This window comes from Misgurnus anguillicaudatus, chromosome 14 (assembly GCF_027580225.2).
Source record: "Misgurnus anguillicaudatus chromosome 14, ASM2758022v2, whole genome shotgun sequence".
NCBI lineage: Eukaryota > Metazoa > Chordata > Actinopteri > Cypriniformes > Cobitidae > Misgurnus > Misgurnus anguillicaudatus.
The window spans coordinates 9,759,917-9,787,204 of record NC_073350.2 but is presented as its reverse complement, the minus strand read 5'-3'; the positions used below and the strand labels follow the sequence as shown (position 1 = coordinate 9,787,204).

Sequence of the window (27,288 nt, the reverse complement as noted above, 5' to 3'; positions counted from 1 at the left end):
GCATGCTTTTAAAACAAGTTTTTCAAAAAGATTTTTGAATTTCTCATCTTGCCAAACCATTTTTGTCACCGACCCATTTATTGATAATGCCAGACTCATTTTTATCATGTTACTTATATTTGACGGATCAGCTGAACTGTCGCCAAAATTCCACAATCCCTTCTGTGAAATAACATGAATAAGTCTTAAAAGTGTTCTCACCCCTCACAATACAGCTAATCAAATTTGGTATATTTTTGAAAAACAAGGATTTACAGTTGATTATCAACTTCTTGATCTGTTTTGCAAAGTTTTTTATTCATAAATGTAGATGGTACAAGTCAAACCCAACTTTAATCAGTGGTTAAATAAGATTAAACTTATAAACAAATCTTTAAAATTGCTGCTAATAATAAAAAAGCTCTTAAATTGATTCTCCTTTGTGATACATACAAGCTAATTTGAGTAAGCATCTCTTATATTGTTTTTGTGATGTTATTTTTTATAATTTTTATATTTCATTTTTTTTTTACTATAATTTGGTCAATGTTGAGTTTGTGCTCTTATTTTGTATATATTCATTGTTGTAATCATAATGCCTTGATTGTAAAAAAAAATGTTATTGGACATAAATTTAAATTGTACAAATCTTTCTAATCTTTGTAAAAAAAAAATACAATCACAATACATATTGGTTTAAATTTGTAACACTTCCATTGAAACTATTGTTTCACTTCTGCTGTTTCAACATTAGTATAATTTATTTCACTATTGTTGTAATTTATTTGTTCTCTTTGGACTGGATTTTCTGTAATAGCGTTTATACCGAGTTTTAAAAGAGCTATTACCAGTCTTTTAAAAAACGAAACGAAATTTCGCGTCGGTCGCGTGGTGTCGCTGTGGATGTCAGCGCAGAGGATTGTGGGAAAGAGCGGAAGTAAGATGGCGGCAGGGTTGACAGCTGAGGGTAAGTGTCAAAACACCAGTGTGTTAACTCAGTTCGCATTTAATCTCTGTAATTCATGACATTGGGAAGTATTAAAGTGTTTGAAATTGAGTAAGTGCGTGTTGGTTTTAATCGCCCCGTATTTGTCAACATATAAACGCAGCGCTATTATTAAGAGCTATGAACAATGTTTACATACAGATGTGCTTATATTTGTTTACATGCGTCTGTTTGATTGCATTTTACTAGTAAGTTATGTGTGCTGCTGGATTTTACTGGTTTGTATATACAGTACTGACTTTCAATGTACTAGCAGGTTTTAGATATGGGACCATGATGAATATGTGTCTGTCTTTTGTGATGTGTACAGTTGGTTGTAAATTATTAAAAGCACACCTCATGTTCATAACATGTATTAAAACATCATTAGTTAATCTGCTGTTTAACATTATTTGACGAATACATTTAAAATAATATATATTATAAATGTATTAACATTAATAGTTTTGGTCACTAGGTTCTTGCATTTAACTAGTTGAGTTGTGACAAAAATGTCTTGTGCGCTATTAATTTAATATCAGGTGAATAAAAATAAAATAATACTTTAATAATTGTACAAGGATTAAAACTATGCTGTTTGAAATAGTTTTTGATGAAGTATAGCATGTCAGTTGCTCATACAGTATGTGCATTGTTTATAAATAGCTTAAGGATTTAAGACATTGCATTAAATAAATATTTTTTTTTTGTGTGAAGTGTTGTGTCTCTGATGGTGATACTGTACTCAGAACAACTTGATATCATCTTAAGGAGGGATACAGACTCAGGATGGCAGATGAGAACGGTGAGTTGTGTTTATGTAAACAAAATGTTTTCAAACTCTTCTGTCATACAAACCCCATTAGCGCCCCTGATATTTTAAGTAAATATTTCCATTACGTAATAGCACATTTGCATGTTTAAAGGTATAGTGTAATGTAAAATTGTATTTCAGTGATTCTCACGAAAACTTGGTTTTAAAAATGTCAAGCATGAAAATGTAAAAATTGCTTAAATTTACTTTTTTTCCCACCAGACATTGAAAAACGAAGTCTGGAGTAAATGGGAACATTAATTTAAAAACTTTTACTTATCATTTAACACTTTTTGTAACATAATTTAAAAAATTAGTCCTAAAAAATCTCATTACCGCAACAGTCAGAAAACATCAACACTGACATATTTTCAAAATGACATGACAAACCTGAAAGAACATAATTTGGAGATTCTGCACATGCATTTAAAATCAAAGTATTATGCTTCTATTAATTAAATTAACATTTAATAAGCATCTGTTGCGGTAATGATAATCAAAATGTCGTGTAAGCATTCTGACGAGACAATATTTCAAATTAACTGTAAAAAAAGATCTTACCTGGTAGCCATTTTGAAGTAACTGGTCCATGTGCTTGGTCACTCAAAATCAAACTTTATTAAAATTCTGTATGTGTGCTTAAACTGTTCTCAAAAAGTGTTGCGGAGGATGAGAACATCAGGCATGGACACATCATTTTCCTACTTTTTCTTCATTATTATTACACATGAATATTCAGTAAATATTTTTTCTGTCATCTAAAGTAGTCTAGCAAAACATCCATTTATTTTTTTCTTAATATTTTTGTGTTAATTTGATTAAATTACAACATAACGCATGTTCAAACACAGCCGGACACATTGCGGTAATGAGAATTTCAGCAGAAAATGAGATAAAATTTACAATTATAAATTCTTATGTTGAAATCACACATTGTGCAAGGTTAGAACACAGTATTGTGTTAATTCTGATGCTTTTTAATGTTACTATATTACACATTTTAAAGCTAAAATCATTAATGCCGTGGTGTTTCAATGGTTTCGTGAGAATCACCCGGGTATTTACCTAGGCATAGATGAATAATAGGTTCTTGTTTTTATTTGCATATATGTAGGATAATTAACACTGATTTGACAAATAACAGTCTTTTTGTATATTAATGAGGTCCATAACATTGTTGATGGTAGCTTGTGTTTTGATAAAGGATTGTTCTTGTTGTCCTTAAAATGATGCAGACGTGTGCCCCTTTATAGCTCAGTGGTTGAATATTGCGTTTGCAGTGCAAAAGGTCACAGGTTCAAACCCGGGCAACACACAACATTGTAATGCATAAAAGCATGTGCCAAATGCATAAATGTAAATGCAAAAGGAAGTTTTAAATGGTTCTTGTTTGGAAATGATGTATGAAATGATATCATGTTCTTTATGATCACTAAGCATCTGTTAATTTGCAGAGAAACCGGTTGTAGCTTCTTCTGTGTTTGTCTTCCAGAAAGATAAAGCACAAAAAGTAAGACCAACATTTCTGTACTTACTCGTGTGATTCCAGTCCTGTATATTGAATTAAGTGTAATATTGTACATACCTCTTCAGTACTGATTTTATAACACTGATTCTGAATCTGTCTGCAGAGGTCAGCAGAGAGGTCCAGCTCAGAGGATGGAGAGGGTGAGACTTTTTCCAGTATACTGATTGATGTAAAGTGATAACACTTTATAATAAGGTTAAATTTGGTAACATTAGTTAATCACATTTGGTACTTAAACTGACAATAAGCAAATGTTTTATAAAAGCTGCAACATTTAATAAAACTAAAAATAACAAAAAATCAATTTTTAGGCAAGTATATTAAAAAAATCAATGTCTGCTTACCATACACCATTTCATAACTGTAAGCTTATGATTTATAATATGAGTTTAACTTCAACCCATGTAGAACATAATTCAATAATTAACTTTTTTAATGTAATGTTTTATACAGCAATGCCGACAGAGAGGCAGAAGTTACAGATAGGATCTTTAATCTTAGTTAATGTTAATTTCAGCATTTTTAATATCAACATTTGTATCTATTAACTAACATTAGCTGATGCACAATGAATAAACATGACAGTTGAACAATTGTATCTGTAGTAACTGACAGTAAAGATTAATAAATGCTGTAAAAACATATTGCTCATTGTTAGCTAATGCATTTACTAATGTTAACTTATTAAGCTTTATGTAAGGTGGTACTGAAGTATTACATTATTCGCTTTTCATTTCTTAGTCTCTTGTAATATCTTTCTAATACAGTCTATATTTCTATTTGCCTTTAGACTCTGATGGTGATGGCATTTACTGCCATGCTGCCAAAAGAGGAAGAATTTCACCTTTTACACATTCTGGTAATCCTGACATTATTCTTATCTATACTCAGTGGATTTAATGTAAATGATTTGACAATATGTCCCGCCATTGACCAGTAATGTTGTAAATTAACCTGATAAGGAACACTGTGCCGTTCACGGCACACCCCGTCCCTTGCACGTGAGGCTGCATTACGTCATTGTAACTTTGAAGCACTAAATCTTCAAAATATACGGTCATGCGGCACATCGTTGTAAAGCTTAGACTTTCGGGATTCCATTAAGCGCGCACACAAAGCATAATATGATTTTTAGCAGTCATAAAACTGTAATCTAGTTGTTAGTTACCTGAACCGGGCGGCGCCGATTTAGGATATTTACTTACCTTCAAAATCTTCCCTTTATCCGCTTCGGTGAAATTGTCCAAAACAAATTGTTCATAAATCCCCAAAAGTCCAAGGAAATGGAATATCCAAGCCTTTTAATCCAAAATGATTTGTTCATCTCACAATCTTGACGTTTCTGACCAAGTTACGATATAAATAGTGCATACAATTAGTTCACTAACGGACATTCGCTCGAATCTCACTTTTCATTCACGATTTATAATGAATATATTCGGATGTCACGTTTATTGTGCAACGTCTGAGGAACAAATACGCTCCCTTGTGGAATTTCAGCCGTTCCATAAGAGGCTACTAGAAAACGCTTCCATGTCAAAAGGCAATCCATATTTCCGCTATTATGCACTAGGTGCTCTTACCCACCTTATAAAACACACCAACATTTACGGATACAAAAGCTGTAAAAAGTTTGTTTGTTTTGATCTTCGATTTGAATCTGATCTCTAACAAAAGTCCTTTACAAAAATGCAATTATCTATTTTTGTTCAAAAAGTGATAAAAGAGAACAAATAAAGACGGATGAAATGTTTTTTTTTGTTGTTTAAAAGCAGAGGGTCTATCTTTCATTTAAAATATTGCTTATTTATATATTTGCTGGCTGGCAACTTTTTGAAAGATGCTGGCGGGGAAGTTAATAACACCATGAAAGAAAGGGGATGTAGCGATATATCGGTGTGAAAAAGTGTGGGCCCCCTTCCTTATTTTTTATTTTATTTTTTGCATGTTTGTCACACTTCAATGTGACAAACATTTACACTTTACACACAATGCAGCAACATGCAATAAAATTTTTTTGATGTTACGCCCCGTTCAGACCAACAGAGACTCTCTTGCTGTGTGTCGTCCATCTCTTTCAATGAGGTTGTTGGGTATAGATGTTGTAACTGACAAGAGACGGATGATGAGAACTCCACTGCTTTGTTCGCATTGGTAGTTACTCCTGATAGCTGTTAAAAAGTGAAACTTTTCTCAACTTTGTTGAGTCATTGCACTTCCTGTCGCCAACGGTTACTATTTCTGGGATGTCACGTCTGATAGCTCCTCCTACACAGAGATCTCATTCAATGAAAGTTCTGCGCATTATGAATATAATATAAAGGGACATTCCACTTTTTTTTTAAAATATGCTCATTTTCCAGCTCCCCTAGAGTTAACATTTGATTCTTATCGTATTAGAATCCATTCAGCTGATCTCCGGGTCTGGCGCTAGCACTTTTAGCATAGCTTAGCACAATCCATTGAATCTGATTAGACCATTAGCATCACGCTAAAAAATAACCAAAGAGTTTAGATATTTTTTCCTATTTAAAACCTGACTCTTCTTTAGTTACATCGTGTACTAAGATCAACGGAAAATTAAAAGTTGCGATTTTCTAGACAGATATGGTTAGGAACTATACTTTCTTGATTATTACACCAGAATGAGAGTATAGTTCCTAGCCATACCTGAAAATCGCAACTTTTAATTTCCTGTCAGTCTTAGTACAAGATGTAACTACAGAAGAGTCAAGTTTTAAATAGGAAAAATATTGAAACTCTTTGGTTATTTTTTAGCACAATTCTAATGGACTAATTAGATTCAATGGATTGTGCTAAGCTATGCTAAAAGTGCTAGCGCCAGACCCAGAGATCAGCTGAATGGATTCCAAAACGATAAAAATCAAATGTTTAACTTTAGGGGTGCAGGAAAATTAGCATATTTTCAAAAAAGTGGAGTGTCACTTTAATCACCAAACATAGACTGGTATGTCGTGATTGATTTGTGTCGTGCCACATCCCTTTTTTGCGTTCAATATGGACAGACACAAATCAGACCAATCAGAATTGACTATTCCTGAGAACTGTACAAATTTACACAATATCTACTTATCTACAATAAAGTGGATAAATCGATACATTAGATAAAGGACGCTCTTTAGTTAATTGTGTATTTGACAGACTTTATTTTCCCTCTTTGCAGTGTCTAAGAATAATACTATCATGCCGTCCAATATCAGTCAGTCACCAACGTCAAACTCTGACTCAGAACCTGGTGAGACCTTCAAGTGTGCTACAAAACTGTGCTATGATAAATGTGACATATTACATAAGTAATGTTGTTGTCTTGACTTTGCCTCCTTTAATCAGAGGAGAAGACAGTGGGGTTTCGCTTAAAGCCCCCAACGCTGATCCACGGGCAGGCGCCGAGTGCTGGTAAGTCCTAACATCTGTTTTTAATGAAGTTGTTGTTTGTCATGATTCAGTAGATAGCCACGGTGAACTCTGAATCTGAGATCCTCCAAGGGGCCTGACAGTCTGAGGAAAACATCACTGTCAGGCCTGGTATGTTAAGAGTGACCATAAGGTTGATTCATTTCTTCCAGGAGTCCCCAGTCCTAAACCCAAAGAAGCGCAACGCAGTATCCTGCGACCACCTGTCCTGCAGCCTCCTCCAACCAGAACCCCGCCTCAGAGCGGTAAGTACATGACACATGCCTGGAAAAAACTGAATCTATTTTAAGGAATTAATTTAGATCATTTATTAAAGATTTTCACCTCATCACAGATACAAGCTCAAATGGATTGAATGAGCCCTCAGATGCAGACTCGTGTACTGCTGCACAGGATAACCAACCGTCATCTGTAAGCCACCACTTATTACTCATAACACTAGTTAAGTCACATAAATGTGACCCATTTGTAATAAAAAAGGAGTCACAAAGGTGTCCCAGAGTGACCTGTATCACATTCATTATGTAAGGGATAATGTATATAGGCAGCAGGTTGTTAGCCCTGACAGTGTGATCAGGACCCGACACTATGCGGAGGGTCTAAAGGGGCTTATTTCACAATAACAACATGATCCTTGTACATTATCCTGCTTATTACACGGCTATTTACCTCATAAGTAAGGTAAGGAATATTACCGTATATATAGATTTTAAATTTTATTATTTGCTCATTTTTAAGGAATGCAAATTTTTCCCAGGGGAAAACACATTTAATTTCGGTTTTAAGATAAGACGACAAGAATGTCATGAACACACTATTTGGTTTAATCATTTGTAAATGTATTGCTGAATATGTTATTAAACAGCATATTTATATACATTTTTAAATAATAATAAAATGTACTTGTCAAAATGATTTGCAGCATCCGGGTTACCATGTCGGAGAAACATACCCGTAACATAACTGGCCAATCAGAATCAAGCATTGTGCCGTGTAATACGATCTGCTAACCTCTAACATCCAAGTGTCCTAATACAAATGTCGGTGACACTTTATTTTACAGTGTCTTTGTTACATGTAAATATTATAGTAATAACAGTAAATTCAACATGATCTCACAGAAAGTTGTTATAGTCACGCAAAATTTTATTAATTTATTTGTGTCCGTGGCACGAAATTCAGCTTTTTTTCGTGCCTTGAGCAAAATGTATTTTTTTCGTGACACTTGCACAAATTTTTATAAATAGTTTCTCGAGTCTGTGGCGCGACTTTCTTTTTCGTGTCATTTTATGTGTTGTTTTTTCATTTTCCTCCCTATTTGTTAATCATTGTCGCTTGGGGTTGGGGTTAGATTTGGGGTTTGGGTTAGGATGTACTTTTATGTATTGGTTTCTACCATAGACTGTAAAAAAGATGGACGACGCGACGTCGTCTCCCTCCATTGTAATGAATTGAAGGCAAAAATGTCCAACCATGGTCGCCGCCATGTTAAGTAAAAACGTCAGAAGGAATCGTCCGTGGAGCCAGGGTATCAAACTTCCACCCAAACACTCGCGCGCCTAATTCAACCACGCCAATCATAACGACACTCCCTGTTTCTATACCATTAAATTACTAGGTAAAATGAAACTTATCACAAAAATGAACAATTTAACATATATCAGTGTGATAACAACTACCTTAAAGGACCAAAACCATCTTTCGGAAATTTTTATTGGAAGTGTAATTTTTTTTTATTTAGAGCAGAGTCCCATTCGTTTGAATGGAGAGGGCGAGGTTTATGACTTGTACTGCAGCCAGTCACCAGGGGGCGATCAAAGAGCAAGAGGCTTCACTTTTCAAGACATATGAGGCACACCCGGTTTCTAGATGTTTTTTTTCCGCTTTTAAAACTATTCTCACCTGGAGTTGGGGTAAGAGTTAGGGTTTGGGTTAAGATGTCTAAAAATGTAATATAAAGTGATTCTGCTGCTGTGAAGGTCATAACACCACTGATCTACTGACTGTCCTTCAACGTGATGCCCAGCCAATGTCTGACCAATGACCACCGGCGGAACCAGTTTAATCCGCTTACCTGTTCACATACCTCGATAGTATTTATATATATATATATATATATATATGGATCTCTCTAACGGTTTTTTCTCCTCCTAGGAGTTTTCCCCCTGGACTAGCCCCCTAGGGTTTTTCGCCTAGGTGGTTTTTTCATCCCCTGGAGAGTCCGCCACCATTGGCTTAACTTAATACTTCACTGGAATATGTTACATTATTACTACGCTTGCTTTTTCAATGCTTTTCCTACATCTATTAATGTAAAGATGCTTTAAAACAATTAACAATTGTGAAAAGCGATATATAAGAAAAATTGAATTGAATTTAAAAATTCTAACCCCAAGCGACAATGTTAAGAAAATGGGAAAAAACTATGAGAAAACATTACAAAATATGACAAAAAACACTATTTATAGAAAAAGACATTAGTGCTCAAGGCACAAAAAAAGCTGAATTTTATGCCCAGAAATGAATAAATTAATCAAATTTTGCGTGACTATAATACGACTTTACGTGAGATCAGTCTGGTAAATTAGGTATAGGTACATGCAAGTCACCCTAAACCAAACCTTATCCTAACCCTATACTAAGCACTCTGTACTTAAATGTGTTATAATACTGTAACAGTGACCTCTTAAAATATAGTGTAACTCAAATATTTTTAATAATTATAAAACAAACAAGCTGCTTATTAACATAATGTTTAAACTCAGCATTTTTTGTATTCCACATAATGTCGGTGTCAGCAAGTTTGAACGCAGCATGGGCTGCCGTCCAAAGTCCGTTTTCTGTTTTCCAAGTCTTCAGCTTCCAAAAAGACATCTAGTTCTGCACGTCTTTGTTATGTTTGGCTTCCCCAATGATTTTAGTACCCATGAAAGTAAACAGATAACAAACAATCAACTTAATTGTCTTTTGTTTTTTACACTGGAAAAGAAGAACAGCAAAAGCTTTGATGAAAAGACAAGCAGCAAATCTGAAGGACATGACGCTCCTGTCGAAACCACATTTGTGTTTGGACAAAATATGAAGGAACGAGTAAAGGTTTGACTGAATTGTTGTTATTTGTAACTATTTCAAACTAAATAGTTCTTTTACAGTCATTTTGTCTTTTTTTTCCAAGATATATTTGTGTTGTTTGTGGGTAGGTGGATAGACGTTCATCTAAGGATAATTGTCCTTCGGCCAAAAAGGAAACAAATTACTTCTTGCAGTACATCACTTCCAGGTAGTGCAGTTTAAATGTTTTTCCTGTTTAAAAAAGGTTTTCAAGGTCTCCTCAGGCAGAAACTTGTAACAGTTCTTGGCATGAATATTGTTTCTCGTAGCACACAGAAAGCCGATGACGCCGATGCCAAAAGCGCAAAGTTTGTTTTTGGCCAGAACATGTCAGATCGAGTCCTGGTAAAGCAATAAATTCCTCTCTAATCGTTGACTTGTTTGTAAAAATTTGGCCCTGATTTCCAATTTACAAGAAATCAAATGCCTCAATCCCACCCACATTTATTAATTCCAGACACTGCCGCAGTTCAGCGCAGAACCAGCAGGAGGCAGCAGAGACCAGCAGTCGGACGTCAGCCTATTCGGACAGATTCTCACCTCACACGATCAAAACTTGGAGAAGGGTATGTGTTTGTAAGTTATGAAACAGTCAAGTTTGAATGGTTTGTGATTGATTTGTATAATGTGATGTATGTAGGTGACAGCACGAAAGATTCTCTGGAGGAGTCTGCAGCACGTCACGAAGCCCACAAAACCCAAAAGTGTTTATTGGAGCGGGTGGAGGTCAAAACGGGAGAGGAGTCGGAGAGTAACGTGCTACAGGTTAGAGCAGCTCTCAGATCAAAACATTTCGTTTGGTCAAAGCACATGAGAAGATGATGCCTGTGTGTTTTCAGATGCAGTGTAAGCTGTTTGTGTTTGAGGTGGTCTCGCAGTCATGGGTGGAGAGAGGATGTGGAGTGCTCCGACTCAATGACATGTCATCCGCTGATGACGGCATGCTACAGTCCAGACTGGGTAACACAACACAGCCTAGTGCCTACTAGTGTTGTAGTCGAGTCATGACCAAGATCAGAGATCGAGTGTCAAATCCGAGTCATTACCCAGTCGAGATAAAGTTTTGTTTGGGACACGACATTTGACCTCTGGTTTTGACTCGCACTTGACTTCAACACTACCCGTGCCTTCACAATATATGATGCTGCTGTGTGGTTGCAGAATGCAGTAATTACACATTTTTTAAGTAAAAAAAAAAAACATGTAGACATTGACTTTTCCTGTAAGAAAGGGTTTGGATGACATATGCTGAGATTCAGAAGACTGAATATTGATGACAAGTCAAAATGAAAGTAAAAACTTATGCTTTGTTCTTAGTTTTAGTGCTGTAAATGCTCTTAAGGGTTGACCTTAAAGGAACACGCTGACTTATTTGGACTTTGGCTTATTTACTCTATCCCCCAGACATACCCTTTTCATCTCCGTGCGTGCCGTAGCTCTGACGCACCCACCGCTGGCCTGGCTTGGCGCAGGGACTGGAGGTGGATGGCTCCAGCTGGCGTGCTGCTCCCGATGAGTGACAAAATAACGCCAACATTTTCCTATTTATATATTGTTATTTATTTTCAGAAGGCGAAGCACTGCTACGTGGGTGAAGTGGTTTGCTCGTAGCACCTGAGAAGTCCCGTGGTGAGGAGTAGAGGTCGTCTCGGGTCCAAAGAAATGTACCCGACCTGAAATGACCGGAATCACTTTATACCCGAACCCGACGTGCATAAATAATTTTTTTTTTAAAGAAAGACCCGATCTGAGACAAACCCAAAAAAATTAGACCCGGATCTGACCTGAACTAGTGGCAATTTAAAAAAAAAATGTAGACCCACACGCAGAAGTCAGACAGATAGAAACTCCGGTGGTCTTGCAACCAATTTGGCAAGCTACTCCATTTGTTTTACTTTGTTATCTGATGACGACACCAAGGTAACCGCTAAAATATAAATTTAAAATTGACTGACATGTCTGTCTCAACAAAAATTACCTACCGCCAGCCACGCAATGTCTCAAGCGCTCTGGGCAAACAGATGAGAGATTTGAAAAGGACATTGACGCACACACGCGAGAGAGTTCGGGTCTTCTCGGGTCCGTTCAGCAAAAACACATTTATTTTAAATTACCCGAGACCCGATGCCGCTATTATTGTACCCGACCCGTGTCCGAGGTACATGTGAAACTTTTAGACCCGAACCCGATCGGGTCTCGGGTCGGACCTCTGGTTTTCGGATCTAAGTGGACCCGTGAAGACCTCTAGTGAGGAGCAGAGAGTTCGCGCAAGTGATGCACTAATCACATCGACCAAGTAGCAGTGCTTCGCCTTCTGAAAATATAGTTCCCAGTATGTATACTGTTAAAAGATGGCTATATCTCATATGACCTTGTTATTTGTACACGCTGTGACTATACAAAACATATAAATAGGAAAATGTTGGTGTTATTTTGTGACTTTTTGGGAGCAGTATGCTAGCTGGAGCCATTTACTTCTAGTCTTTGTGCTAAGCTAGGCTAACGGTGGGTGCGTCCGACAAAGTTACAGGACGCACAGAGATGAAAAGGGTATGGACTTATCTAACTCTGGGGGATATGGTGAATAAGCTAAAGTCCCAAAATGTGGGCGTGATCCATTTTAACTTAAAGGGATAGTTCACCCAAAAATTCTGTCATCATTTTCTTACCCTCATGTTGTTCTCAACTTTCTGATAAACAGAAATGAAGATATTTTAAAAAATGATGGTAAGCACACAATTGATTGTAATTATTGACTTCCATAGTAGGATAAACAAATATTATTGAAGTCAATGGCTACTATCAACTGTGTGCTTACCATCATTTATCCAAATATCGTCTTTTGTATAAGGGTGAGTAAAGATGACAGAATTAAAATTTTTGGGTGAGCTATCGCTTTAAACTAGGGGTTTTCAAACTTTATGATGCCAAGGACCTCCAAATATGATAAACCTTTTGTGAGGGACCCACTAATTAAACTATATAGCCTATCAATTTACATATTTTTATTTATATAACCAATATAATTAGCTACAATTAGAGTAATGCTTCATTTTCATTATATATATAGGCCGATAAATATTCCTATTAATTTCACAATTAAAAACTCCCAGACTGCGGACATCTTGTCTTTGCGCTAGACTAGCATACTCTTCTTAAGCCCGCAACACGTGTCATCTTCGTGCTATGTCACAGAAAGCACCAATCAAAACTCCACATGGCCAGCAATGAGCAAGTGAAGTGGTTCAACAAACCAAAATATCCATCATTTATCCGATAACCGATAATATTAAAAATAAGCAGTTGTCGGCCGATAACGATATGTCGGCCGATATATCGTGCATCCCTATACTGTAGTAAGAAATGAGAGATAAACATAATAAATAAATTTGACTTTTTGTCTTTTTTCGCCAACATTTTCTGGGGCCCTCCTTGGGGTCCTCGGACCACAGTTTGAAAGCCCCTGCTTTACGCCTCCACGTGTTGGTTTCCTAGCATTTCGAATAGATACTGAAACAAACAGATATAAAAATAGATACTGTATTGTCTGATTCCAGGCCTGATATTTTGATGCCCACAATCCATTGCAATCGTGCAATCTTTTAGGTTAGGCTGGATGGTATAAATTGTCCATTATATCTTATAAAATAAAAATGTTCACATGAAATTAACACTTATCTTGAGAAATTAAACATTATAAAACAGAAACTTGCATAATCTATTGAAAAAAATGCATGCAGATGTTTGGACTAACACAAGGGGGCGCCAACACTTCTATTAATTAGTCAAGCAGGCACATACAGTATGTGATTCTGCCTGTAAAAACCCAGCTATCATTTTTTGTGTGCTTTTTTCTACATAAAATCATCCTACAGACGTACAGAACATTCTGTGTAAATATAACATTTATATATTTAATACTGACTGAAGATTGAAATCAAACTTTGATGCTCCTAATCTCATTATTAAATTATGAGACACATATTGTCATGTATGCAATGCATTTGGCAGATGCTTTTATTCAAAGCATTACAATGTACAAGTTTATTAGCATGTGTTTTGCTTGAGTTCAAACCCAATAAGTTTAACACAATGCTCTAGCACCGAAGTATATAGGAGCACATTTAAAACCTACACGTTAACTTATGTCATTCAGATCTGAGTCTTTCAGAGACGGCGTGTTTTTTTTTGTACCTGTATGTTTTTGTTAAACCTGTGTTTGTTTGTGGGTTGCAGTCATGAGGACTCAAGGAAGTCTTCGAGTGATTCTCAACACAAAGATCTGGCCTCAGATGCAGGTGGATAAAGCCAGTGAGAAGAGTCTCAGAATTACGGCCATGGACACAGAGGAGCAGGGTGTTAAAGTCTTCCTCATCGCTGTAAGATTACAGTCCACCACCACAGATATGAGTCGTAAGAGGACTGCTGTTTGGATTAAGTTTGAACTTACGGTGGCTGTCATCTCTCAGTCTAGCTCTAAGGATGCTGCGCAGCTGTTTGCAGCGTTACATCATCGCACCCTGGCACTGCGGAGCACCGGCGGGCAGGAGTCGGAGGGGCAGCCGGCTGTCCCTGAGGGTGGTGAAGTCGCCCGCTTCAGTGACGATGATGCATCCCGAACGCCCCCCGCCACAGCTACACCCGCATCAGGTGATCTTTTATACCTTGATATATTGCATGTGTGGTGTGTCAGCTACTGCTGAATAAAAATAAAAATAAGACCACTGCTTATCTTTTTAAAATTTGGTTTATTTTTATCAGGTAATCCAGAAGCAGGTGTGTGTCCATCCACAGGGGACACAAAGTGTTGATTCTGCTGCTTATCTCAATCCCACAATGCCTCACTGGAAGGCCCTCTAGAAAATACTATGCAGGTGAATCTCTCTAAACTCCTGCTCTTTTATTTCATTTTTAACAGCAAAAAAGGACTACACACATAAAACGCTCTCTGCATCATCATATTGATGAGAAGGAGAGACTCTTATTGTTTCATTCAACGGCCACATTATAATTTTAAATGTGAACTTCTTAGTTTGTGCGTTTCGGATTCATGCAGTACATGTTTATTTTTACATCTCGTGTTTCATCACAGTTCTGCTCTGTTCCTCCTGCATCTGTAAAATCATCTCTTACCTCCTCCTGCAATGCTTGTGATCTTCTCAGAATGACCTCAGTTAAATCATGAGATGTATATTACTCCATACAGCGCTGTGAAACAGCAAAACAGATGTTTCTGCACTTATCTTGAGTTTTATAAATACTTCACAATCAGAAGCTCTGATTAAGATAAGACCTTATTCGTTTTCTTCACATTTCCTCTCTTTATTTAACATCTGCCGCACTTAAACATCATTATGGGGTGGCGGTACTTCCTGTTATTTAGCGTAACCGCTAGTTATTTGAAAAGTGAACCTCACCACACGTGAAACTGTTGTATAAATACTACTGTAATTTATTCTACACTTCATGGTAAATGCAATAGTACTATTTCATACACAGTATATTTTTATGAACATGTCATGTATATTAAGAGTTAATGTAGTATTGTATATAAGTTTAGGATATAAACTTTTATAGTGAAATGTCTTATTAATGATAATTGTCTGTTACTAGAGCTACAGATTGTTTAGTGTGTGCAGTGTTTTTCACCCTGAATATTGGTTTACTGTGAAACTTACCTTACTAGAGCAAAACATTAAGGGGATGGTTCGCCGAAAGGGTTGAATTCTGTCATCATTTACTCACTCTCGGGTTGTCTCAAACCTGTATACATTTCTTTGTTCTGCTTTACACAAATTAAGATATTTAAATAAAGGTTAATAACAGATCTGGGGCACCATTCACTTCCATAGTATTATTTTTTCCTACAGTAAAGTGTAAAAATTCCTTTTTGCACTTACATTTTTAAAATTTGAATTTAAAATGACAAATTACAGTGAGGAGTAAATAATAAAATCAAATAACTTAAAGGTGCATTGTGTAAATTTTAGCGGCATCTAGTGGCGAGGTTGCAAATTGCAACCAAAGGCTCAGTCCACTGCTCACCTCTTGCTTTAGAAACACATAGAGAAGCTACGGTAGCCGCCACCGATCAAACATGTCATCGCCAGAGACAACTAAGTAGAAAAGTTTGTCCATTAAGAGCTTCTGTAAAAACATGGCGGGCAAAATGGCGACTTCCATGTAAGGGGACCCTCAGGATGTAGATAAAACGTCTCATTCTAAGGTAATAAACATATAACGGTTCATTATGAAAGGTCTTTATAATATAGTTTTTTTATATTATTTTGCATTTCTGTCAAGAGATCCTTCTAAAAATTACACATTGCACCTTTAAGCTAATTCTAATTTATAGTGACTCCTCACTAGTCAAGAAAGTTAAAATTAATTGTAAATTTTTTTTAACATTGAAGCCAATGGTGCCCCAGATCTATTTGGTTACAAACATTATTCAAAATATCTTCCTTTGTATTCAGCAGAACAAATACATTTATCCAGGTTTTGAACAACTTGGGGATGAGTAAATGATGACAGAATTTTAATTTTTCTGTGATTTAACCCTTTAATATGTTTCTCATTGAATAGATTGGAATGGCAAGTTTTTGCTATTTTTTGTTTTCACAAGGTTGAGCAATGTGTATACAGGAACTGAATTGTATTTTGACAGCGTGCAGCTTTAAAGTAAATGTCTGAGGGTAACTATCAGGAAGGTCCAAGTTATATTTAACCTCAAAAATTAAAGTTAAAAGTTAAAAAATACAGTAAGACGTGAAAATAATTCTCTTTACAATTAAAATAATAATGTATTTGTTTTTCATTTCTGAGAATTTTACTGGAAGTTTGTTTATTAATTAATAATCGTACAATGCAGAACTGTTAATGGTATAAAAATAGATTGTGGATAGATATGACCTGTACCAATCTTTATTAGGTTTACTGTTTCTACATCAGTTCATCTTCAGTTATTGAAGGCAGTTGAACAGCACGATACTGCCAAACATCAGAGGCGGACACTACTTAAAGGGGCCATGGCACAAGACTTTATTAAGATGTCAAATAAATCTTTGGTGTCCCCAGAGCACATATGTGAAGTTTTAGCTCAAAATACCATACAGATCATTTATTATAACATGTTAAAATTCCCACTTTGTAGGTGTGTGCAAAAATGTGCTGTTTTGGGTGTGTCCTTTAAAATGCAAATAGGCTGATAAAATTCAAACACTGATCACAATGATGATAGTTTGTTGCAATTAAAACTCAATTGTGCTTTTCTCTGCACTAAATGGCAGTGCTGTGGTTGGATAGTGCAGATTAAGGGGTGGTATTATTATAATAAGAACTCCTTATGACATCACAAGGGGAGCCACATTTCAACAACCTATTTTTTCATGTGCTTGCAGAGAATGGTTTACCAAAACTAAGTTACTGGGTTGATCTTTTTCACATTTTCTAGGTTGATAGAAGCACTGGGGACCCAATTATAACACTTTTCATGCCATGGCCCCTTTAAGTATTTTTACTTTCTACATAAAAGTAAATTTTTAAGTATTCGTATTTTATCAGTGTTTTTCTTTGGAAAACATACATTCCAAAGCATATTATCATAATTTTTACTCCACTACATTTCATAATTTCAAATTTTTGGTTTATATTTAATATTTAAGTACATTAAACATCTAGTATTGTTTTTATTTTTACTTAAGTAGTAAAGTAAAAGTACACATTTTTATGTAATTAGGTATTAAATCAATTTTAATATGCAATATAAAAGGAATGCACAGTATGATATATGCTTTAGAATGTAGTGAACATTTTTTAGTAAAGTAAAGTAAATTTTTTCCCAAGACAAACACTCTAATAAAGCACAGATGCTTGGAAATTTTTACTTAAAATACTCAAGTAGTGTCCGCCTCTGCCAAACATATTACACACAAACTTGTGTAGTTAAAGGGCTTTCTGTCACTCTGCTGCTACTGGATATCCATAATACACTGCCAGCTATCTATCTCTAGTAGATTATACTGATGTGAAAATGGACCGTGACATAATGTTACACATCATTGTTTGGTTGAACACATTTTGAAATGTATATAAAGCTGTTAAACTATTGCTCCATCCTGCCATTGATGTAACCTTTATAAAGTTAAAGGCCATTCGACCATGTGAAAAACACTGCAAAAAACTTCAAATGAATCCTCCAATGATGTGTTTAAATTACAGGTTAACTTTAGTAGTTTTATGATAAAAATGCTTTTAATGTGAAAACATATATTTTAATTAAAATAACAAAATAATAAAGGAGAAATATGTAGATATGTTGTTGCTATTACAGCCTAACCAAGAAGTGTTGTAAGTTAGTTTTTTTTTTCTGAGATTGTTGTGTATGTATCTATATCATTTATTTATAGTTTTGTGTTTTCCTATTGGTGTGGTACATGTTGTCCTCTTAATGTCACGTTCTGTATCACAGAATGAATGCACATTTCCATAAAGGGTTTCTGAACGAGACGTTTCCCATCAATATGAAGCATGCTGTAAACTAGCAGGGCTAAACGTTTACAAAACGGATGTTTGCAGAGTGCTGTAAATGTCTGTAAATGTTTACATTCAGTGTGTTACAGCTGTAGGAGACACTCCTGATTTTTGTTTGTTTTGGGCTTGTTTGTGTATGGAAACTGTGAACACGGTGCTATTTCTGATCCAGTGCTTACTGTACTGGGCTTGTTGAAAGTGTTGAGATGGGATTTACATTCGGCTGCTTTTGGACTAAAGCATCTGTTGAGTAATTGTGACTTTTTGAATTGTGTTTTCATTGTAAAATGTTGATTTCTGTTTGATTGGTAATGGATATTTATGCTTTCCAACAACCGTTATAAACCCAAACCTGAAAAATGCAAATAATCTTGTCTTTTATTATATCCTCACAGTTCGTATTTATGATCCAAACTGTTCAACCCCTTGCACAGCTGTTTTGTTGCTGCTTATAGACGGTTTCAGCAGTAACAACATAAACAAACGGTTTTCGTGGAGCAAACGTAACTTCCAGTAAACTTAAGCAAAGAATCAATAACAACAAAGTCCTTTTAGAGTCGTTTATTTCTGTTAACAAGCAAAATAAACAACACGTAGATTACCTTAGTTCAAATCACAGCTAAAGCGTATGAAAATCTACACTGAGATAACGTTACTGTGTAAAATGAATGTTTACAATGATCTAGCAGTGATCCATGATCACCGTCTCCCTTCGTCTTTAGGAAACCAAACTCGTAATAAACATCTTTACACTTTTCCGTTGTGGCTCTTTATGTAATTTTCCGTGTTTTTTCCAACTCGTCTCTCAATCTGGAAGGCTTCAGTTGTGTTTATTTGAACAGAGAGGGTGTGAGATTTCGGCTTTGGTGGGCTGTGAGTTCTGGTACTGTTTTTGAGGCGTGATAAATGCAAGAGTTTAGATGAACCTTGAGGAATAATTTCCTCCCAAACTTTTTAGGAGAAAGTGTCTAGTGTTAACAGCTATGACATGATAAACATCAATATGCTGAAAAATATGAAACAGAAGTCACCTTTTTCAGAAAAAAAGTAAAATGTTAAATTGCCTTCTAAAAAGACTGTTAGATATTTCTTACAGTTATAGTAAACAGACACAAATTCACAAAGTAAACTTGTATTTTTATGATAAAATGCCAACACTATCTAACAAGAATTTGTACATATTTTACGAGTTGGCAAATTCACAAATTCATATGTAAGCAAGGTACGAGAGGCTGTGCTGTATCGTGAATAAGTAACGTTACTCGAGACCTTATTGCGTTTATAAAACGATTACCACACAATACTAAAGTAAAAAAAAAATTAGTTCAACTTTCATGAAGTTAAATCAATAAAAGCATTCCTTCCGTTAGAAAAAAATAGTCCCTGACCATGAACAACAACATTCAAATGTGTAATATGCATAAAATAACGTCCACTTTTGGTATGTCAAGATGTCTTAAAATGTATTTCTTTTTCTAACATTTAAACTTAGTCCACATTATTAGATTACTCTTTGAATATACAGTTGAAAGAAAAAGTTTGTGAACCCTTTGGGCTTGCTTGGATTTCTTCATAAATTGGTCATAAAATGTGTTCTGATCTTCATCTAAGTCACAACAATAGAGAAACACAGTCTGCTTAAACTAATACCGCACAAGCATGATATGTTTTCATGTTTTTATTGAACACAACATGTAAACATTCATAGTGCAGGGTGGAAAAAGTATGGGAAACTTTGGGTTTAATAACTGGTTGACCCTCCTTTGGCAGCAATAACCTCAACCAAATGTTTCCTATAGTTGCAGATCAGACCTGCACAACTGTTTCAGGAGAAATTTTGGACCATTCCTCTTTACAAAAGTGTTTCAGTTCAGCAATGTTCTTGGGATGTCTGGTGCGAATTGCTCTCTTGAGGTCATGCCACAGCATCTCAATCGGGTTGAGGTCAGGACTCTGACTGGGCCACTCCAGAAGGTGTATTTTCTTCTGTTGAAGCCATTCTGTTGTTGATTTACTTCTATGCTTTGGGTCGTTGTCCTGTTGCATCGTCCATCCTCTGTTAAGCTTCAGTTGGCGGACAGATGGTCTTAAGTTTTCCAGCAAAATGTCTTGATAAACTTTGGAAATTTATTTTTCCATCGATGACAGTAATCCATCCAGGGCCTGAGGCAGCAAAGCAGCCCCAAACCATGATGCCCCCTCCACCATATTTCACAGTTGGGATGAGTTTTTGATGTTGGTGTGCTGTGCCTTTTGTTCTCCACACATAGCGTTGTGTGTTCTTTCCAAACATCTCAATTTTGGTTTCATCTGTTTACAGAATGTTTTGCCAGTAGTGCTGTGGAACATCCAGGTGCTCTTTTGCAAACTTCAAACGTGCTGCAATGTTTTTTTTGGACAGCAGTGGCTTCCTCCGTGGTGTTCTCCCATGAAGTCCATTCTTGTTTAATGTTTTCCTTATTGTAGATTTGTCAACACAAATGTTAGCATGTGCCAGAGATTTCTGTAAGTCTTTAGCTGACACTCTAGGATTCTTCTTCACCTCATTGAGCATTCTGCGCTGTGCTCTTGCAGTCATCGTTACAGGACGACCACGCCTAGGGAGTGTAACAACTGTGCTGAACTTTCTCCATTTGTAGACAATCTGTCTTACCGTAGACACATGGACATCAAGGCTTTTAGATATACTTTTGTAGCCCTTTCCTGCTTTATGTAAGTCAACAATTCTTGATCGTAGGTCTTCTGAGAGCTCTTTTGTGCGAGACATGGTTCACATCAGACAATGCTTCTTCAGAACAGCAAACTCAAAACTGGTATGTGTTTTTTATTGGACAGGGCAGCTTTAATCAACACATCCAATCTCATCACATTGATTGGACCCCAGGTTGGCTGACTCCTGGCTCCAATTAGCTCTTGGAGAAGTCATTAGCCTAGGGTTTCACATACTATTTCCACCCTGCACTATGAATGTTTACATGTTGTGTTCAATAAAAACATGAAAACTTATAATGTTTGTGCGGTATTAGTTTATACAGACTGTGTTTCTCTATTGTTGTGACTTAGATGAAGATCAGAACACATTTTATGACCAATTTAAGAAGAAATCCAAGTAAGCCCAAAGGGTTCACATACGTTTTCTTTCAGAGCTGCCTGTACATTATCCCACTTATTACACAGATTTGAAGTATTTATTCATGTTTAAAACATTAACTTTTTAGTTTTAAGAAATGACAAACTAATGTCACAAACACACTGTGAAAAATTGCTTGGAAATTACAGTAACAGTAATTCCCAGTTACTTACAGTAAATTTAAATGTATGTTATTTACTAGCAAGAGTTTGTTCAAAGTCTTTATCTTTACAGAATAAAAATATACAATAACAGCCTCATGCAAAGCATTCTGGGAACCACCTTTTTTCTGTTTTTTGCTCCAGGTTTTGTTTCCCAGAATGCTTTGCTTGATGCTATTATTTTAGTTTTATTCTGTAAAGACAAAGACTTGTTAATGTTTAATGTTCATTTAACTTTGAACAAAATGTTGCCATTAAATAACATAATTTAAATTTACAGTACTGGCAAACAGCTGCAAGTCATTTTTTTACAGTGCACAATATGTATCTTGTGTGACGGTGTCACAACTCTTTCCACTTAAACCGATCTGGTGAAAGACAATTATTTTTCTATTTATTTACTGTATATAGGGTTTGGCTAGTTTGTGTACTTGGATAATCATGTATTTCCTAAAAACTGAACGTGAGTGTTTGAGTCTGATAAAAGCATTTAACAGGACAGGACAGCTGCTTTGCTGTTTAAGCAAATGAAGGTCATAAGATTCACAGGAAGACTAAATCACTTGAGCTTATAATGAGACCGCTCTGCTTGAAAGTCTTACCAAACTCATCACTTCAAGTTAAGAAACCCTTAATTTCAAGTACTTTAAAACTGCTCTATTACAGGAAATAATGAATCAGGGATGTTTAGTCTCTCCACTCAGATGCTTAATGAGAATTTGAGCCTCGTAATGATAAAATTAGAGTCAAGCCAAACAGAGTGACCTGGCAATGATAGATGATATTTGTGTGATGAGAGATACCTGTATAACGTAACACAGGTCAATGTGCTTTACTATCCAAATGACTCTGAGTCTCTGACCTGTTCCTGGAAGCACATCATTATTTGCTTATATAGTGAGATGAGTGCATTTCTCTAGATGAACAACAGAACGCGCACAGAGCCAAGAGTCAATCCGTATGTTACATCACACTCGTGTTTGAAATGTTTGGAAATAAAGCCTAAATTGTTTAATTTATAGTACAGATTAAAGTACAAATAGCTTTAGTGCTCTCGCGGGACACAGCCAGAGCCACATAAGAAAAGAAGTGAATCTATTTTACCTGTAGATAAAAATAGAAAGGTTTTAACAGACCAAGGCTTAAGTGGCTCTCCCAGGCTTTGTAAAGACTCGTTGCCTTTATAAAGCATCTGACTTTTGTATCATTTAAGTTTAAAGGGGACATATCATGAAAATCTAATAACAATAACTATTAATTGGGTCCCCAGTGCTTCTATCAACCTAAAAACTGTGAAAAAAGATCAACTCAGTAACTTAGTTTTGGTAAACCATTCTCTGCAAGCATGTGAAAAAAGCTCAATGAAATCTGGGTCCCCTTGTGATGTCAGAAGGGGATAACACCACCCCTTAATCTGCACTATCCAACCACGGCACTGTCATTTAGTGCAGAGATCAGCTCATTTGCATTTTAAAGGGCACATTTTTGCTCACACCTACAAAGTGGCAACTTTAACATGTTATTATAAATGATCTATATGATATTTTGAGCTAAAACTTCACATACTCACTCTGGGAATTTATTTGACATCTTAATAAATGTCCTCTTTAAGTAAAAGTTTTTCCCAGTGCACCAGGGCCAAAATTACCAGATGAAATAAAAAATATATTCACTGTAAATATTCTCATGATTCTGGTGTCCTCTTACAGTCCAAAGACATGCAGTTTAGGTGAATTAGAGATGCCAAAATTGTCCCTCCTCAACATCCCGACTTTTACATGTGTGTACATATTTCATGTTTTTTTCTATTTGTATTCTTAAAAGAGAATAAAAAATAAACATGGATGATCATTAAAACTTTGCTAAAACAGCAAAGTTGGTGGTGTAAAATTTTGCACAATACTGTACGTGCAACGTGATTGCGTGTGTATTTTAACGTAAAGTTAAATATATTTTCTTACGTTTGAATATACACTGAAACTTATAATATTAAGTTGTTGACAGGACTAATATGTTAATTATTACCAGCTTATTAACAGCTTTACAGACGTACAAATTTGTACGGATTTATATTCATAAATATTCATTTTGCGCGCATTGGTGTCTCAATCATTGTATATTCTGATTTATGTATTTACGTCCGTTTACGCATTTACCTAAAAAAATGTTCATGACTTTAAGAGAATTAAATAATAGACTAAACTTTAAAACCTTAAATGCCTTAAAATTAACATTTCTGTAATCATTTAACCATTTTGTAATATTTAGTTTGTTTGCCATTACACACAAAACACGTTTTCTCCTATGCAACAATAATTGCGTCAAAACACAACATAATTCACAAAAGATGTTCATTTTATTAATTTCGCTGTAATCCACATCTTTAAAACTCATTGTGACAATTGTGAGGAACAGATCCAAATTCAACCCTTTATCCAGCGATCTTGATCCCAGTTCTCATCAGTGATCGTAAGTCAAATCTCGAATTCGTTATGAATTTGAATTCAAATATTGCACCCCAAGAAGCTTTACGGCAGTGATATCCAGATTGATCTCACAGAAAGTCGTGTTATAGTCACAAAAAATGTATTAATTTATTCATGTCCATGGCACAAAATTCTTTTTTTTCATGCCTTAAGCACGAATGTCTTTTTCGTGTTACTTGGACAAATTTCTAAAAATAGTTTTTCGTGTCCGTTGCATGACTTACTTTTTCATGTCTTTTTTTATATTGTTTTCTCATAGTTTTTTCCTATTTTCTTACCATGGTCGCTTGGGGTTGGGCTTAGAGTCACTTTTTGTTACATTTTTAGACATCCTAACCCAAACCCCGTAACTCCAGCCGAGAAAAGTTTTAAAAGCGGAAGAAAAATATGTAGAAACCAATACATACCGTATTTTTCGGTCTATAAGCTGCGTTTTTTTTTAAATAACTTGGTTGGTGCTGCGTCTTATAGTCAGGTGCGCCTTGTAAGTCAGTATGAATTAATTTTGACATTTATGTGGCAAGAGACAACATACCGTCTACAGCCGCGAGAGTCCGCCATATGCTGCTTCTGTATTTATGTAATTCAATGGGTTCAGTAATGTGGAATGACAAGAATGCAAACTTCATGCTAGTTGGCTTGTTCGGTTAATTTAGCTTTTTCAACCTTCCAGGTAAGTTTTGTATGTTATGGTTTATCGTTTAAATAACTAATAATATTACTTTTAACGTACAAACATCTATTCAGCCTGCTGTTCTGTCTGCTATTGTTTAGTTGAATAACTTATCTTTCCAGATTAAATGTCTGTTCTTCAGCTTGGTTTTTGTGAAATAATTTTCTAAATAAACGCCACGTATAGTCCACTGCGACTTACAGTTGTGGCCAAAAATATTAGCACCCTTGGTAAATATGATCAAATAAGGCTGTGAAAATTCATCTGCATTGTTAATCCTTTTGATTTTTCATTAAAAAAATTCACAAAAATGTATTCTTTTATTGGATAATAAGAATTTAAAAGGGGGGGAAATATGATTATGAAATAAATGTTTTTCTCTAATACACATTGTCCAAAATTATTAGCACCCTTTTATTCAATACTTTTTAAAACCTCCATTTGCCAGTTTAACAGGTCTAAAGTTTCTCCTATAATGCCTGATGAGGTAAGAAAACACCTAACAAGAGATCAGAGACCATTCCTACATCCAGAATCACTCCAGACCTTTTAGATTCCCAGCTACATGTTGGTGCTTCTCCTCTTCAGTTCACTCCTCTCATTTTCTGTTGGGTTCAGGTCAGAAGAGTGGCTTTAGCAGAAGCTTGGTTTTGAGCTCAGTGACCCATTTTTGTGTTGTTTTTGAGGTTTGTGTTTTGGTTATTGTACAGTTAGAGGATCCAAACATGGCCCATTATAAGAATTCTAACAGAGTCAGTCACTTACAGATTTTTTATCTGTTGGTATTTGATAGAATCCATGATGCCATGTATTTTAACAAGATGTCCAGAACATAAAAAACACAGCAGTATATTTCATTGTACACATGGGGTACTTTTTTTCTCTGTGTTTACCAAACCCATCTTGAGTGTTTGCTGCTAAAAGCTCATTTTTTAGTTTCATCTGACCATAGAAGGCATTCCCATTTAAAGTTCCAGTCATGACTGATAACTGAATATGCTTTAGTTTGTTTTTGAATGAGCTAGGAGAATTTTTCTTGTAACCCTCCCAAACAACATGTGTTGATGTAGGTTCTGTTTGACAATTTTTTAAAAGGTTTTCTGAACCAGAGACTCAACAATTTTCTGCAATTCTCCAGCTGTGACCCTAAGAGAGTCTTTAGCTACTCAAACTCTCCTTCTCACCGCACATTAGGACCATATAGGCACACGTCCTCTTTCAGGCAGTTTTGTACCATTTTCTGATGGTTGGAAATTTTTTATTATTGCCCTGATAATGGAAATGGTCATTTTCACTGCTCTAGCTCTTTTCTTAAAGCCACTTCACCAATTTTTGAAGATCCATTATCTTTTGCTGCACATCAGAAATATATTTTTTGGTTTTTCTCATTGTGATGGATGATTAAGGGAATTTAGGCTTTGTTTCCCCTCCTCTTTATATTTTTGTGAAACAGAAGCCAGAGCTGAATGATTTTGTGTTTACAATCATGCTGGAGTTCTGAAAATTGTGAAAATGAATGGGAATATACTTCAGAGATATTTTACCAATAAGAATTTCTAGGGGTGCTAATAATTGTGTCCAACGAGTATTTGAGAAAAACATTAATTTCATAATGATATTTCCCCTCCATTTTAAATTCCTATTATCCAATGAAAGGATACATTTTTGTGAATTTTTTAAATCAAAAATCAAAAAGATTAACAATGCAGATGATTTTTTACAGCCTTATTTGATTATATTTACCAAGGGTGCTAATATTTTTGGCCACGACTGTATATATGTTATTTTGTCTTAATGACGCATTTTGGAATGATGCGGATTATACTCTGGTGCGGTTTATAGTCCGGAAAGTACGGTAAAAGTACATCCTAACCCAATCCCCAAATCTAACCCCTAACCCCAAGCGACAGTGATTTAAAAATAGGGGGAAAAAGAGAAAACAATACATAAAATGACACGAAAAAAAGTTGTGCCACGGACACGAAAAACTGTTTATAGAGATTTGTGCAAGTGTCACGAAAAAGACATTTATGCACATATTATGATGTGAGATCATGTTGGTAATATCAAACGCTCTGTAAAAAAATAATGCTACAATTACATGTTGCAAATACATCTACACTATACACTTCAGAATCTATTTAAGCATAAAAAGTACATTTTGTGTTTTGAAAGTTATGTATTATTACTGTGTATTAACAGTGAGACCAGCCTGGTATAAGCACAACTGTTGCTACTAAAGTAGATGTGTCAGGATTGGACATTTCTTAAGGACTGCTGGATCTCTGTGGGAGATTATGAGAAATATGTTGTCCTCCACAGATGCGTGTTTCACAACTTGCATCCATCATCCACCAGTCAGAACAAGAGGAAGCTGGAAATGAAAAGTTTGTATTGACCATTAGAAACCTTGGAAACATAAAATATACAAGAGGCTACAATCTACAGCCGGTA

The 27,288-nt window shown here is 35.6% G+C and overlaps 1 protein-coding gene across 7 annotated transcripts; it reads left to right on the top strand.

The window, feature by feature from the left end:
* The first annotated feature begins 847 nt into the window (after positions 1 to 847).
* On the top strand, positions 848 to 27,288 carry ranbp3a (RAN binding protein 3a). Of its 7 annotated transcripts, none has more exons than XR_008638572.2 (19): positions 981 to 1,036; positions 1,682 to 1,769; positions 3,271 to 3,288; positions 3,410 to 3,446; positions 4,097 to 4,165; positions 6,491 to 6,562; positions 6,658 to 6,723; positions 6,894 to 6,986; positions 7,076 to 7,152; positions 9,730 to 9,837; positions 9,942 to 10,021; positions 10,122 to 10,197; positions 10,310 to 10,418; positions 10,493 to 10,617; positions 10,692 to 10,812; positions 14,089 to 14,231; positions 14,322 to 14,502; positions 14,614 to 14,726; positions 27,157 to 27,288. XR_008638572.2 is itself a non-coding variant. In XM_055183638.2 (18 exons), exons 2-18 carry the CDS (start codon positions 1,695 to 1,697, stop codon positions 14,661 to 14,663), a joined length of 1,500 nt encoding a protein of 499 aa, XP_055039613.2. In that variant the 5' UTR covers positions 848 to 946; positions 1,682 to 1,694; the 3' UTR covers positions 14,664 to 18,753. The 7 variants fall into 7 exon arrangements, 5 of the variants coding, with proteins under 5 accessions (XP_055039613.2, XP_055039614.2, XP_055039612.2 ...); XR_008638571.2 differs by lacking the exon at positions 27,157 to 27,288 and adding an exon at positions 14,945 to 18,753; XM_055183638.2 differs by lacking the exons at positions 981 to 1,036; positions 27,157 to 27,288 and adding an exon at positions 848 to 946 and having other exon boundaries at positions 14,614 to 18,753.

Excerpts from the sequence above, each read along its gene's own strand:
- ranbp3a (XM_055183636.2), top strand. The coding sequence starts at position 1,002 with ATGACATTGGGAAGTATTAAAGTGTTTGAAATTGA. Across the intron at positions 4,166-6,490 it reads TTCACCTTTTACACATTCTG|TGTCTAAGAATAATACTATC; the intron begins GTAATCCTGACA and ends CCCTCTTTGCAG. Across the intron at positions 10,022-10,121 it reads TTGCAGTACATCACTTCCAG|CACACAGAAAGCCGATGACG; the intron begins GTAGTGCAGTTT and ends TGTTTCTCGTAG.